General features: G+C 38.7%; 1 protein-coding gene across 18 annotated transcripts in view; it reads right to left on the reverse strand.

The window, feature by feature from the left end:
• Positions 1 to 15714, reverse strand: part of LOC123877423 (muscle calcium channel subunit alpha-1-like) — a 56869-nt gene that overhangs the window by 39399 nt on the left and 1756 nt on the right. For 17 of the 18 annotated variants that reach the window (XR_006798589.1, XR_006798588.1, XM_045924203.1 and 14 more), the window contains exons 2-9: positions 7804 to 8012; positions 7019 to 7124; positions 4756 to 4895; positions 3473 to 3579; positions 2357 to 2509; positions 1697 to 1890; positions 1045 to 1148; positions 37 to 209 (exon numbers count right to left, since the gene is read on the reverse strand). Coding sequence is in view for 16 of the 18 variants with exons in the window: in XM_045924203.1 (XP_045780159.1) it covers positions 37 to 209; positions 1045 to 1148; positions 1697 to 1890; positions 2357 to 2509; positions 3473 to 3579; positions 4756 to 4895; positions 7019 to 7124; positions 7804 to 8006 (1180 nt within the window). In the remaining 2 variants the exon portion in view is untranslated. Of the gene's footprint in view, positions 1 to 36; positions 210 to 1044; positions 1149 to 1696; positions 1891 to 2356; positions 2510 to 3472; positions 3580 to 4755; positions 4896 to 7018; positions 7125 to 7803; positions 8013 to 15714 lie in introns of those variants that run through there. The other variant, XM_045924197.1, reaches the window with a different exon arrangement.

Consider the following 15714-nt stretch of genomic DNA (forward strand, 5'->3'; position numbering starts at 1 on the left):
ATGCAGTTATTCCTTAACTATATTCAAAAATCGTACCTTGAGAATCCTGGTCTTCCTCTTTCTGCCCTTGATCGTTCTCAAGGTCCAACTCCTCAGCCACGGTGATCCAGTTCAAGTAACCTTTGAGATCCTCTTCAAACTGCTGTCTCTCTCTTGACTTCTGGAAATCTCCTCTATTCTTCGCTTTCTCTCTTTCTTTAGAGAACTCTCTTTGAAATAACAAAATGATAACATTATTTATAGTCAGATTCGCATTTATAATCGTTCGACTTGTGAATTAAATTAATGAATTGTGTTGCCAGATACTATTTCAAAATACTAGACTCAAAACTACTGGACGGATCGGGCTGAAAGGCATGCAAATAGCTATTTTGACGTGGACATCCGCTAAGATAGGCTTTTTGAAAATTCAATCTAAAAAAGCTGTGATAGCCTAGTGGTTAGAACGTCTGGCTCTTAATCGGAAGTCGGGGGTTCGATCCCGGGCACGCACCTCTAACTTTTCTGTTATCGTGCGTTTTTAAGCAATTAAATATCACTTGCTTTAAAGGTGAAGGGAAACATTGTGAGGAAACCTGCATGCCTGAGAGCTCTCCATGTACCTACTCAAAGGTGAGTGAAGTCCGCCAATCCGCATTGGGCCAGCGTGGCAGACTATGGCCTAAGCCCTTCTCATTCAGAGAAGAGACCCGTGGTCAGTAGTGGGCTGGCAACTGGTTGATCATGAAGGGGATACAAGTGTAAATTAAAAATTTATAACACCCCCGACAAGTGAAGGTTACAGTAACTAGAAAAGGGCTGATAACTTTCAAACGGCTGAACCGATTTTCTTGGATTATAGCTAAGAACACTCTCGATCAAGTCACCTTTCAAACAAAAAAAAAACTAAATTAAAATCAGTTTATTGGTTTAGAAGCTACGATGCCACGGACAGATACACAGATCCACACGTCAAACTTATAACACCCCTCTTTTTGGATCGGGGGTTAAAAATAAGGGTTTGAAATCTATGCAGGGCATAAGCTAGTGATCAATAGAACTTACCCTGATAACACACCAAGAATAAGATTCATCACGAAAAAGTTGCCAAAGATGACCAACGAGATGAAGTATATCCACACCCAGGTGTTTCCCTTTACATCTGCAATCTGTAATGACAATCAAAAAACCTTAAGAAAACCAATTGGCTTGGAGTTTTATTAGCGTTTAAACTATCGTGAGTGATTTTCCATCCATACTAATATTATAAATGCGAAAGTGTGTCTGTCTGTCTACTAGCTTTTCACGGCCCAACATTTTAACCGATTTTGATGGAATTTGGTACAGATTTAGCTTACATCTACTTTTTATCCCGGTGAATCGAAGAGTTTCCCCGGGCTTCTTAAAAGCCCATCCGTTTAATCGTTTTTTTGTGGGTACAGAAGTAGCTTGCGTCCCGGAAATTGATACCGGAATATCAAAGACTTCCCACGGGATTCTTAAAAGCTTATCCGTTATATCCGTTATATTCCTTAAATCCGTTTAACCGATTTTTATGAAATTTGGTACAGAGGTAGCTTGCGTCCCGGAAATTGACATAGGCGACTTTTTATTCCGGAAAGCAAAGAGTTCCCGCGGGATTTAAGAAAAAAACCAAATCCTCTCGGACGAAGTCGCGGGCATCATCTAGTTAATAATAAATATTTATTTTCCTTACAGCGTACATAATATCAGTCCAGCCTTCCAAGGTGATGCATTGGAAGACAGTGAGCATGGAGTATCCAATGTTGTCAAAGTTGGTGATGCCAAAGTTAGGCCCCTTCCACCCTTCCTTGCAAATGAAGCCATCGTCACAGTTCTTGCCAACGTCCTTCTCACTAGAGCACGGACCCGCGTCATCCGCCATTGTGTCTGAAATAAGATTTCAATCTGCTGACCTAGAAAGATCTGCCTATGAGGCAAGACTTTTTAGAATAGAATATAATGGGATGGGATTGGATGGGATGGGATCGGATCGGATAGGGTACGACCAGACCGGATCCGATCCGATCTGGTGCGATGTGATACTATGCGATGCGATCCGATCCGATCCGGTCCAATGCGATGCGGTGCGATGCGATGCGATACGATGCGCTGCGATCCGGTGCGATCTGATCCGGTGCGATGCGATGCGATGTAGTGCTAAGATTTTTGGCTGTATCACGTGGAATTTCACGTAACAGAAAGAGCGCTATACTGTCTTCTTTCCAAGGATAGAGTACAAGAATCAATAAGTAGTTATCGATAAGTGACGCACCGGACGCATCTGGCACACCGATTTATAGCACCGTGGGCAGCGAGTCCTTCCTACAGCTATAGTAGATGTTGTAGAACTTACCGGTTCCATTTATAAAGCAAGTCTTGTGAAGAAGCCCAGAGAACAGCTCCAGGCCAATGATGGCGTAGATGATGATCACGAACAGTACCAGAAACGCGATGTGGAACAGTGGTACCATCGCCTTGAGGATGGAGTTCAACACGATTTGAAGACCTGGAAGTCATATGGAAGACTAGATGGTGGGACTTTGATCGCAGGGATTAATTTCAGCCATGAAAAGATAGCAGTCAGACAAATAGATATAGTATGGACACGTCGGGGTGGGGACGCCCCGCACACCCACACACCCACGGTGTGGGATAGTGTGGGCGATATGTGGGTGTGTGGTGCGTTTCCCCGCCTCATAACCATTGCCATGTCGACCTGTCGCGTACTATACTTTGTAAGTATGGATATTTAGATATTCATCAAACACTTTTTTTATTTTTCCACTAGAGGATGCCCGCGACTTCGTCCGCGTGGATTTAGGTGTTTAAAGATCCCGTGGGAAAAATTTTACGAGATAAAATACCTATGTCAATTACAGGGACGCAAGCTACCTCGGTACCAAATTTCATACAAATCGGTTAAGCAGATGGGTTTTTGGGAATCCCGTGGGAACTCTTTGAATTTCCGGGATATAAGCTAACCCTGTACCAAATTTCGTCAGAATCGGTTAAACTGTTGGGCCGTGAAAAGGTAGCAGGCAGACAGACACACTTTCGCATTCATAATATTAGTATGGATTACAAATTTAAATTATACCTTGACTGCAACCTCACCTGGTGGTAAGTGATGATGCAGTCTAAGTTAGAAGCGGGCTAATTTGAAGGGATGTTAAACCCATATCGGTTTCTACACGGTATCGTACCGGAACGCTAAATCGCTCGGCAGCAAGTTATGGTGGTAACTAGCCACGGCTGTAGTCTCCCACCAGACCAAACCAGAGACAATTTAGAAATTATCACTTCCTAATTGCCCCTGCAGCGAATCGAACCCGGGACCTCCCACTTGTAAGACCACAGCACTCACCACTGAGCCACGGAGGTTGTCAAAAATATATAATGGTCAATTATTACAGTTACACAATTTTGTGCGTAAAGGCATTTTAACTTTTTTTATTAAAAAAAAACTTACTTGGCACTCCAGAAACCAGTCTCAAAGGCCGCAGTACCCTGAAGGCTCTTAAGGCTTTGACGTCGAAGAGATCTTTCGATATGAGCTGCAGAATCTGACTTGCTATTCTGTAAACAAGTCGTAAGTAATTCAAAAAGTTAATAACCACAAACACTAAAAAGTTGAAAACTAAAACCCGACTGCGATCGTCTTTAAATGCTGAAATATTAGAGTGAAATTGTTTTTCTGTCGCTTGGTATATCTTAAAGTTGTTGTAAATATTTTATATTCATGAGCTCATATTTTCACCTCTTTCATTTGATATACCACTCTGTAACTAGTGGGATGTCAAAGTGGGATAGCAAAAAAAAATTTTTGGACACCTCCACTTTTTTGATGTAACATTCCTCTTTTTTTGTCAGAGGTTAAAAAATGAGTGAAACCCCTGGCACTGAAGGCGACATAATAAATACTAAACGCTTCAAAACATGGTAATTTGATAGCACTCGTGAGTATTGGTACGTCCCGAAAACACGCCACCCTTTCTTTTTCAAGTGGAACATAAAACGATATGTTATATATATAGTATATTACACAAGTGGCATATAAATGACTCAATACTACTATATTACCAGAGTGATATTACTCATATTACATTCACAGTCAAATTGTTCTCCAAATATTTGTCCAGACATTATTTTTCCAGTGTTACGAGTATATTTGTTTCTGTATAAAATGTTCAAAAAAACCGGCTTCAAAAACCACAAACACTAACAAGATAAAGTTGAAAACTAAAACCCAACTGCGATTGTCTTAATAAACGCTAAAATATTTTTTACCCGACTGCGGCAAAAGGAAGGGTTATGATTTTAGCAGTCTATGTATGTATGTATGTATGTATGTGTGTATGTTTGTATCCAGATTCTGTGTTCCACCGGAGCCCCTTAACTACTGGGCCGATTTTGATGAATGAGGTGTCAATCGATTCGTCGTAAAGGTCCGGGTGACATAGGCTACATTTTATACGAAAAAAATTGACCTAAGGGATATTACGTGAAAAATAGTGGGAGTCTCTAAATTTTTTTTTGGTATTGTATCGAGTGGGGTGTCAAATGTAAGAGGAAATAATTCTGAGTTCATAAATATAAATGTACTATAACATTAAAATATACCAAGCGACAGAAAAACAATTTTACTATAATATTTCAGCGTTTATTAAGACGATCGCTGTCGGCTTTTAGTTTTCAACTTTATCTTGTTTATAAAAAAAAAATTTTCGAGTCATAGGAAGTAAAGCGACTTACCCAATAGTGACGATGGTGAAGTCAAGGCTGTTCCAGGTATTCCTAAGGTAGGCACCCGGGTGGAAGAGGAACCCATACGCGACGATCTTCATCACGCACTCCGCCGTGAATATAGCCATGAATATCCACTCCACTTTCTCCTACGAAACGAGACGTTAAAGATTTTATATCTTCCTCCTCACTCCACTTTCTCCTACGAAACGAGACGTTAAAGATTTTATATCTTCCTCCTCACTCCACTTTCTCCTACGAAACGAGACGTTAAAGATTTTATATCTTCCTCCTCACTCCACTTTCTCCTACGAAACGAGACGTTAAAGATTTTATATCTTCCTCCTCACTCCACTTTCTCCTACGAAACGAGACGTTAAAGATTTTATATCTTCCTCCTCACTCCACTTTCTCCTACGAAACGAGACGTTAAAGATTTTATATCTTCCTCCTCACTCCACTTTCTCCTACGAAACGAGACGTTAAAGATTTTATATCTTCCTCCTCACTCCACTTTCTCCTACGAAATGAGACGTTAAAGATTTTATATCTTCCTCCTCACTCCACTTTCTCCTACGAAACGAGACGTTAAAGATTTTATATCTTCCTCCTCACTCCACTTTCTCCTACGAAACGAGACGTTAAAGATTTTATATCTTCCTCCTCACTCCACTTTCTCCTACGAAACGAGACGTTAAAGATTTTATATCTTCCTCCTCACTCCACTTTCTCCTACGAAACGAGACGTTAAAGATTTTATATCTTCCTCCTCACTCCACTTTCTCCTACGAAACGAGACGTTAAAGATTTTATATCTTCCTCCTCACTCCACTTTCTCCTACGAAACGAGACGTTAAAGATTTTATATCTTCCTCCTCAGCTGAAATTGTTTTACTTTCTGGTGCGTAACGAGACGTGAAAGATTTTATATATATGTACATCCTCCTGAGATGAAATCGATTTAATTTTCCTTTCTCCTGCGAAACAAGACATCAAAGGTTCTATATCTACTACCTTGTCAGCTGAATTCATTTTGACCGTCTTCATACTAGCAAAAACATTTATAATCAGATCACAAGTGTAAATTAAAAATTTATAACACCCCCGACAAGTGAAGGTTACAGTAACTAGAAAAGAGCTGATAACTTTCAAACGGCTGAACCGATTTTCTTGGATTATAGCTAAGAACACTCTCGATCAAGCCACCTTTCAAACAAAAAAAACTAAATTAAAATCGGTTCATTAGTTTAGGAGCTGCGATGCCACAGACAGATACACAGATACACACGTCAAACTTATAACACCCCTTTTTTCGGGTCGGGGGTTAAAAAATACCAATCCAACTTCCAAGGACCTATAGACATTGCGTATGGTTTGCACTGGAAAGTGTAGTACCTATAGCAGGGAGTTGATATATCCAGCCAGTGGCGTGCTTTGAAGTAAGGGTAGGCAATCAATAGTTAGTAAAGCAGCGCGTATACGTCTCAGACTACGTCCGTTGGGTCTTTTTTTTTAACCCCCGACCCAAAAAGAGGGGTGTTATAAGTTTGACGTGTGTATCTGTGTATCTGTGTGTCTGTGTATCTGTGTATCTCTGTATCTGTGTATCTGTCTGTGGCATCGTAGCGCCTAAACGAATGAACCGATTTTAATTTAGTTTTTTTTGTTTGAAAGGTGGCTTGATCGAGAGTGTTCTTAGCTATACCTAATCTAAAAAAATTGGTTCAGCTGTTTAAGAGTTATCAGCTGTTTTCTAGTTTTCTTGTAGAAAAGAAGGTTAGACAACCGTTAGGTTCATAATATTATGTCAATTGACAAATGTCAAGCTGTCAAGATGGACGTTGCCTAAATACATAATTATTTATTTGAAAATGATGTTTTGGAAAACTCAGATACTTTGGATCGTCGGGGGTGTTATAAATTTTTAATTTACACTTGTTATCGATCTTTCAAGAGGCCATAAGTTTTTTTTAATATAAATACAACTCAGCATATTCATTAACCAAAATGACCTCCAGCCCGCTGGACCGATGACCTGAAGAAGGTGGCGGGGAGCGGGTGGATGAGGAAGGCGGAGGACCGTGTTTGGTGGCGCGCTCTTGGAAAGGCCTATGTCCAGCTGCTGTGGACGCATACAGGCTGATGGAATGGAATGAAATGGTAGCTTTATAGAATAGTAGCTCGGCTTACTTCGATCACTGAAAAATATCGTTTTTAGGAAACACCTGGGTAGGAAAATAACTCTAAAATAATTAAAAAAAAATATCCTTACCAATACTTGGTTTGTCTCATTGGTGTCTCCGACAGGATATGGCGTGAAGACAGCCAACGCGATGCAGTTGGCAAAGATCGTCGTCAAGATCATGTACTCGAAAGGTCTGGTGTCGTGTTCAGGGTATCATAATGTTTGCAGTTATAATTTTTTTAAATTCAGATACAAGGTAGCCCTTGACTGCAATACCACCTGGTGGTAAGTGATGATGCAGCCTAAGATAAGGGCTAATCTGGAAGGGGTTTGGCAGTTTTTATTAAACCCATACCCCTTTATTTTTACACGCCATCATACCGGAACGCTAAAGGGCTTGGCGACATGGCTTTGCCGGTAGGCTGGTAACTAGCCACGGCCGAAGCCTCCCCCCACCAGACCAGAACGTAGATTTAGAAATTATAAAATTCCAAACCCCTTCCGGGAATCGAACCCGGGACCTCCCACTAATAAGACCGCTGCCACTACGGCACTACCACTGTTAATAAGAATTATATTAACAACTGCTTGCGACTTCGCATAGGTTTCGCTCCAGCAATGCGCGGGGCTGCAAATGCTTGTATAGTATGGCATATGGTTGTAAACTATTGAACAATTGAAAAGAGCAACAGCCGAGTTTCTTACTGGTTATTCTCGCCCCAGTAGTTTAGGTGTTAAAGTGGAACACACAGAATCTGGATACAAACATACATACATATTATGTATATACATACATACATACATACATACATACATAGGCTGCTAAAATCATAACCCTTTTGGCTTTGACCGCAGTCGGGTAAAAAGGATACTTCCACTCAACAATATCATAGCACAGCTTCCTTATTGGGTTCTTTAAGTTTAAACAAAAGAGACTCCTCTTCGGTTTCTCTGGTTGCGCCTTCCCGCGTGGCCGGGCTAGTTTCTTGGGCTGTGGTTGCGTGGCCGCCTGCCCCGTGTCCGGCGCGTCGACGTCCGGTGTCGTCGCGCCGGTTGCTTGTGGTTGCTCCGTCATTTTCACCTGGAACCAATGAATGAACTATTTTTAACCGACTTCAATAAAAGGAGGAGGTTCTCTATTCGACTAACCCCCGACCCAAAAAGAGGGGTGTTATAAGTTTGACGAGTGTATCAGTGTATATCTGTCTGTGGCATCGTAGCTTCTAAACTAATGAACCGATTTTAATTTAGTTTTTTTTGTTTGAAAGGTGGCTTGATCGAGAGTGTTCTTAGCTATATAATATAATCCAAGAAAATCGGTTCAGCCGTTCACTAGTCGGAGGTGTTATAAATTTTTAATTTACACTTTCACGGTTTTTTGGAAATCTGTAAATTAAGCTTATTTTGAGTTTCTATGCAGGAAGATGCCGCGGCTCTGGTGGTGTGCGCTGCGCCTCAGATGCGTTGTACGTCAACTCAGTAGCTGATTGTTTAACGATTGCTTGCGTACACTCGAACCACAATTTCGTGATGTTGTTGTGTTATTTTTGGAGGCATAAAACTGTATACCCTCCTATTTATTTTTAAGCGCATCTGTTTTTAAAGCAATTTAAACAGAAAGAAGTTTATTGAATGTAAAAAGAAATGCAACTTAGGATAGAACGAAATCCAGTATAAGTATAAATCTAGATTTATATAAAGTCTGACCGCTTAGATAGGGTCGATAGTGTTGTACCGCCTTGCTGGTTGCTGCGCGGGATGTACATCCGCAGGTGATTTTGGCATCTACTTATTCATATTCATTAAAATTCTAATTGCTACCTAACTTGCGTTTTATTATTTATATTTGTATTGTATAACAATAACCATCAGATAGAATGGTAAGTATATTTTTTATTTTTAGAATAGAAAAACAATTATTTAGTCATTTATTTGTTGATTGTACGTGATTCAGGGACAAACCAATAAACCAACAAAAAACTTTCAAACACACACGTACAAACTTTCGCCTTTATAATACTGGTGTGGTGTGATGGGTAGTGATAGTTCTCAACTTGTACGGTCGGCCTCAGAATTCGAGTAGCAATTCCGCGAAACTATTGCATCAAAAACCTGTCGCACTTAATATGACCTTTTTTAGGGTTTCGTACCTCAAAAGGAAAAACGGAACCCTTAATCCTTATAGGATCACTTTGTTGTCTGTCTGTCTGTCTATCCGTGGGTACGTCCGTCCGCCCGTCGTGTCTTCCCGTTGACCAGAATCATGAAGTTTGGCAGGTAGATAGGTCTTATTGTACAAGTAAAGCAATAAATCTGAAAACCGTAAATTTGTGGTTACATCATTTAAAAAAATTAAAATGTGTTTCACTTTTCAAAGTAAGACAACTATACCAACTGGACAACCCATCTTACTTTGAAAATTGACGTAATACGAAAGGGCTTTACCTATACATTCTTAAACAGATTTTTTTAAATTTTTATGTAAAATAATTTTTGATTTATTGTGCAAAATATCGGAAAAAATACCCGAGTACAGAACCCTCGGTGCGCGAGTCTGACTCGCACTTGACCGGTTTTTATAAACATGTGAATAACCATGCCACGAATATGATCAAGAAAGTGCTGAACGACTTACGGCCGTTGACTGTACATCTCTAAAGTCCAAACGTGTAAATAAATCATTGTAGAATCGTCAGCGTCCGGTGTCGTAAACTTAAAATCGCTATCTTTCCTCGAAAATTGTCTTTTACGAGCTATTACGTTTTGATTGGGCTGTTTGCTCCACTCGCCTTGCGTTGGAGGATGTTCTATTATTGTAGGTACCTGTTTGTCATTTGACCTTAGAAGATACTAATTTTCTAAAAATACCTACCGATAGGTAGGACGCTACACAGAATCTATTTTATCCATCTAATCCATACTTCCATACTAATATTATAAATGCGAAAGTGTGTCTGTCTGTCTGCTACCTTTTCACGGCCCAACCGCTGAACCGATTTTAATGAAAGGTACAGACTTGGGGTACATCCCGGGACAGGACATAGGCTACTTTTTATCCCGGAAAATCCTATAGGATTATGTAGTACCTACAGGATTTAAAAAAAAATCTAATATTTAATAAACGATAGTGTGGGTCTTGTCTACCTGTTACCTTTTCGGTTCATCTAATTAGCCGATATGGACGAAATTAGATTCAGAGATAGCTTGCACCCCAGGGATGGACATAGATTACTTTTGCCACGAAGAATCAAAGACGCGCGATTTTTGAAAAACTTAAATCCGGGATCGTTCCCTCTCTCTCTGTCACTCTGACAGCAGCTAGTGCTAAATAAACTAAAAGTTTTTAGTAAAATCTATCTATGATAAAGTCTTAAAATAATATGGTTTAGTAAGCAGGTCACTCAATTTTAGCAACACATACATGTTAAACTGTAAAATTATTTATTTACAAAATGGCGCTGTATTCGACTTTTATTTCAACTTTAGAGCTTTTATTTTACTAAATATCTAGGAGCTAGTTCAAACAAGTAATAATGTTTCTTTGGTTCATTATAAATATTATTTCCCTGACAAGATGTTAATAAGATTTAAAATTGTAAATGTACTTTTTGTGTAAGTGGTGTTACTTATCGCAGGAGGGGGGATGTTACGTCATATTTAAAAGCTTTCTGCTGTCTGGAAAAGATTTTAACATATTGTTAAAGTAAAGAATTTTTTGCGTTTTTAATACAAAGAGTTTAATATTTTAAGGCATCAAACATTTACTTAGACACTTTTTGAATCAAATCTTTTACCCTCCTGGATATTTTCAAAATTGGTGTCGATCTGTCATAATGTCAAAAAATGGGGCTTGTCACCAGGTTTAACAGGGCTCTCTCCGTCACTCGTTTCATACAATCGTAGTTCCAATTTCATTTGAATATTAAGCAACCAAAGTCCATGAAATTTTGCAGACATATTCTAAAAACTAATATCTGTGTCTGTGGTGTTTTAGATTTTTCTAACAGTATGTAGTTTTAAAATTACAGGGGCTCAAAGATTTGTATGAAAATTTTTAAGACCGCGTAACTTTGAAACCGAATATTTTAACAGAAATCTGGAAAACCACAGACACAGATATTAGTTTCTAGAATATGTCTGCAAAATTTCATGGACTTTGGTTGCTTAGTATTCAAATGAAATTGGAACTACGATTGTATGAAACGAGTGACGGACAGAGCCCTCTTAATACTTGCATGGGTACTTACCTACTTGTTAAATTATGTAAATGTCAGGCATCCATTGAAATATTGCGCCAACTTCGGATTTTATAATATTGTACCTACTTACTCGAAAACTTATAACTTTAGTTTTTAACCCCCGACCCAAAAAGAGGGGTGTTATAAGTTTGACGTGTGTATCTGTGTGTCTGTGTATCTGTGTATCTGTCTGTGGCACCGTAGCGCCTAAACTAATGAACCGATTTTAATTTAGTTTTTTTTGTTAGAAAAGTGGCTTGATCGAGAGTGTTCTTAGCTATAATCCAACAAAATCGGTTCAGCCGTTTGAAAGTTATCAGCTCTTTTCTAGTTACTGTAACCTTTACTTGTCGGGGGTGTTATAAATTTTTAATTTACACTTGTTATCAAATGTAATACTTAGAATGTAGTATTTAAACAAAAATAATAATCAAAACAATGCAAAATGTGCAAATATACGTAGAGAGAAAATGATTAATAACACGCATGTATACCTACGTCGTAGATCGACATGTTTATGTAAAACAGTATGAAATGAAATGCCTAAACTACAGGTCGTTCGCCTGTAAACTGTAAGATGGTGAATGACCTGATGCTTAGTAAGAGACTTTAAGCACATAGTAAGGATAGTATGTTATTGCCTACAGAGGTTCGACGAAGCCGTCTGGACAGAGCAATCGTTCCCAGGGCATCCCCAGAAGCGCCCCGTATTTCCGGTACATAGATTTGTGGCGGTCGCCACATTCACAAGCAGGTGTCGCTTCTAACTCATACGAAGAAATCAATCAACAATCACTCGATACACGAACCCAAGCCTGATTACTCACGACGCACACTCTAGATGGCAGCACGGGTAACTTAATCGGAAGTCAAAGTAGAACACGCAAATCTGAATCGCACTAACGAAGCGTTTAGGAATCTATATTTCTAATATATAAAATTGAAGTGTCTGTCTGTTTGAACGGGCTAATCTTCGGAATAGCTGAACCTATTTTGACGGCACTTTCACAGACAAGTCGAGGATTAACCAAGGAGTAACGTAGGCTACTTTTTTAACCGACTTTAAAATGGAGGAGTTGTCTTTTCTACCTATGTACAGTAATATCTCCGAGATTTCTGAACCGATTTGCGTAATTTTTTTTTATCGATAGAGGAATTTTGCGACATTGCTCCATAAAAAATTTGAATTCCAACTCCTCAATCCTGATGCTGCCGGGGATCTGACCAATCCACGCGGGCGAAGCTGCTGACATCATCTAGTCTGCACTATATGTAGAAGTTTCAAGATACAACCGTTGGTACAGCTAGCTGGCAGTACCGAGCACGGTCGAGCCTACACACCGCTCTCGAACAGATTAAAGAGTCGTCGTGGTTAGTTGACCGACGGTGTCGGACTACTGTATCTCTCCCATATACTGTGATTAGTGTCCCACTGAAGGTCGATTTCTGCCCGAAGCCGAAGTCGATTGATCGGGTATCGCCACAACCTTCGGCCTAACTGGAGCCGAAGGTTTAATAACCCTAAGAAAAGTTCAAGATTGGTTAATGTTTTTGTAAGTTTATGTTGACTGTTTGTCTTGTTGAATTTGTCGATCATAACTCATAAATAATAACACTTTGTATAGTTACTTATCTCTATTAAATAGAGATTTCTTCCAGCAATCCTAAAATGTGGGAAATTTACATTTTTATAATGCTGAGTAGGTACAAAATTTGAGTTAAATTTTAGTATGGAATAATTAAGTAAGTTTCGATAGGAAGTAAGTCAGTAATTTGTACTAAATACTATTATAATAAAGAGGTAAAGTTTGTAAGTTTGTTTGTAAAGAGTAATCTCTGGAACTTTTGAACCGATTTCAAAAATTCTTTCACCAATAGAAAGCTACATTATTCCTGAGTAGCATACCTATGCTATTTTTTATTTACACAAAAATTAGAGATCCCTACAAAAATTGTAATAACCTACTCGTGCGAAGCCGGGGCGAATCGCTAGTTATTTTATAATAATTTTTTTCCTTAACTTTATCAAAGTCTTTACCACTGGAGTTCAGTAGGCGGATTTTGATCCAGAAGCCAGAAGAAAATACCATAGCGTACATAAACGCAAATAGCACCATCTGTTTTACTATAAGGGGAATGCAATGCAACTCTAAAAATATGCCTTCTGACCCGGTTCTGCTTGTTTACGACTATAACACACAAATTGCATTCTAAATTAGTTTTTACGACTCGAATCTGATTCATTATAACGCTTTTATGAAGGTTTATTATCATTTAGGTATTGAGAGAGCTTTGAAATCAAAATAATTTTATTGGATATGTCGAATTTATTTAGTAGGTAGACTACCTACCTACCTTTTCACTGCCCATCCATTTTGATGTACTTTTTTAAAATAAAAAATAGCGAGCAAACGAGCAGACGGGTCACCTGATGTTAAGTGATTTGGTACAGAGATTAGCTTACATCCCGTAGACGGACACAGACTACGTTTTATTCCGGAAAATCAGACCTTCCATGGCATTTTTAAAAAGCCTAAGCACACGCAGACGAAGTCGCATACTATAATATAACCATGAACAGTGTATCCTTGCTTACCTACATAGACACACCATACCTACTTAGATTAGGTGGAATAGGTATAGTCTACATAATATTATTATGATAAAATATTAAAACCCCCAGAGAGAGAAATCACCAAAAGAAAGAGGGTTTATCAAAAAAAAAAAAAGTTTTTTAACCACAAGTTAAAGTAATACGAAAACTATGTGTAGTGGTATAGTTTTTCGCCCATGCGAAGCCGGGATAGGTCGCTAGTCACACTAATATTATAAAGGCGAAAGTTTGTGTGTATGTGTGTGTGTGTGTGTGTGTGTGTGTGTATGTTTGTTACTCCTTCACGCAAAAACTACTGGACGGATTGGGCTGAAATTAAGAATAGAGATAGATTTTACCCTGGATTAGCTCATAGGCTACTTTTTATCTCGGAAAATCAAAGAGTTCCCACGGGATTTTTAAAAAACCTACATCCACGCGAACGAAGTCGCGGGCGTTAGCTAGTTAGTACAAAATAAAAATCGAATTCAAAATTAGACCCAATACGTCATCCGGGAAATTTCCACTTAGAAGAACTAGGTACTATTTAGGTAACTGTTAACTAGGTACAGTAGGTACTATTATAGTAAGGTCTAGTTGCATAACATGTAGTTAAAGTCGCGTTATGGTCACTGCTAACCTTTGGCCGGCAATAATAGAAAAAAATAGGTTGCATAAGGCAGGAGTCAACTTTGAACCAAAATTTTACTAATCAAAATCAAAATTGTATGTATCAGTGTTGCCAACTGCTTTCCAATAAATACTCTAGAACTAACCACAAAAATGCACTAGATTGTGCTAATTTTGTGAAAAAGGAAAAATGGTTGAAAACTTTAAAAAACTGTTGTGCTATCGAAGCTTATTTCAATATCATGAAAAATGGCCGTATATTTTAAAAAATCGTGTAGCCCCAGATTAATTAGAAATAAACACATATGATGGCATTTTTTGCTTTAAACTAAGTACTAAAGTTAAATTTTAACCACTGCAATATCAAAAAATGGATACTGAGCGTTAAGTTAAGCATTTCTAAGCGTTAAGTTGGCAATATTAGTATGGATACTGACTTGTGTAACCCACATTTTTTTATCGGTGGTTAGAATTTAACGGTAACCTTAACGTTTCTGTAACTACCTGTCATGCAACTCGACCTAGCTCGTGCTAAAAATAATTTGTTGATATTGATAACCAGACTAAAAGCATAGAGCAATAACCCTAGTTATTATGTAGCCGATACGGAAGTATTAGGTACAACGCACACCTGATGAGTGGAGCCAAGACACAGCGTCTTTCTTAATCCATTGATAACATTATATACCTACCTAATCAAAATATATGAAACTAAAAGGTGACTGACTGACTGACTGACTGGTTGACTGATCTATCAACGCACAGCTGAAACTACTGGATGGGTCGCGGTCGGGCTGAAGTTGGGCTTCCGCTGATAGAGGAATTTTTAAAATTCAACCCCGTATTAGCTAGATTTGTAGATAATTTTGAAGTTCTACCGTATATCAGCTATGTACTTCCCACTCAATCGCTTATCTAATCACTAAAACTCCATCGTAATTGGAAGCTTTATCGATCCGTATCACTACCTCACTATCCATACTATGCGAAAGTGTGTTTGTTTATTGGTTTATTGGTTTGTCCTTCAATCACGCTGCAACTGAGCAACGGATTAACCTGGATATAGTCACTAAATAAATAAATTCCTAAAATGCCGACACAAATCCGATGGGAACTCTTTGATTTTCCGAGTTAAAAAGTAGCCTATATCGCTCTCAAACTAAATTTATGCAAAAAATGACGCCGATTCGTTGCTCCTTTGCGGCGTGATTGAAGGACAAAACAATAAACAAACACACTTTCGCATTCATAAAATGTAGGTAGAGATAGTTTGTTGCGATATCGAATAGGCAACAGGCAGCCAATATGCCAGATGCTCGTTA

The sequence above is a fragment of the Maniola jurtina genome, chromosome 23, assembly GCF_905333055.1.
Source record: "Maniola jurtina chromosome 23, ilManJurt1.1, whole genome shotgun sequence".
Taxonomy (NCBI): domain Eukaryota; kingdom Metazoa; phylum Arthropoda; class Insecta; order Lepidoptera; family Nymphalidae; genus Maniola; species Maniola jurtina.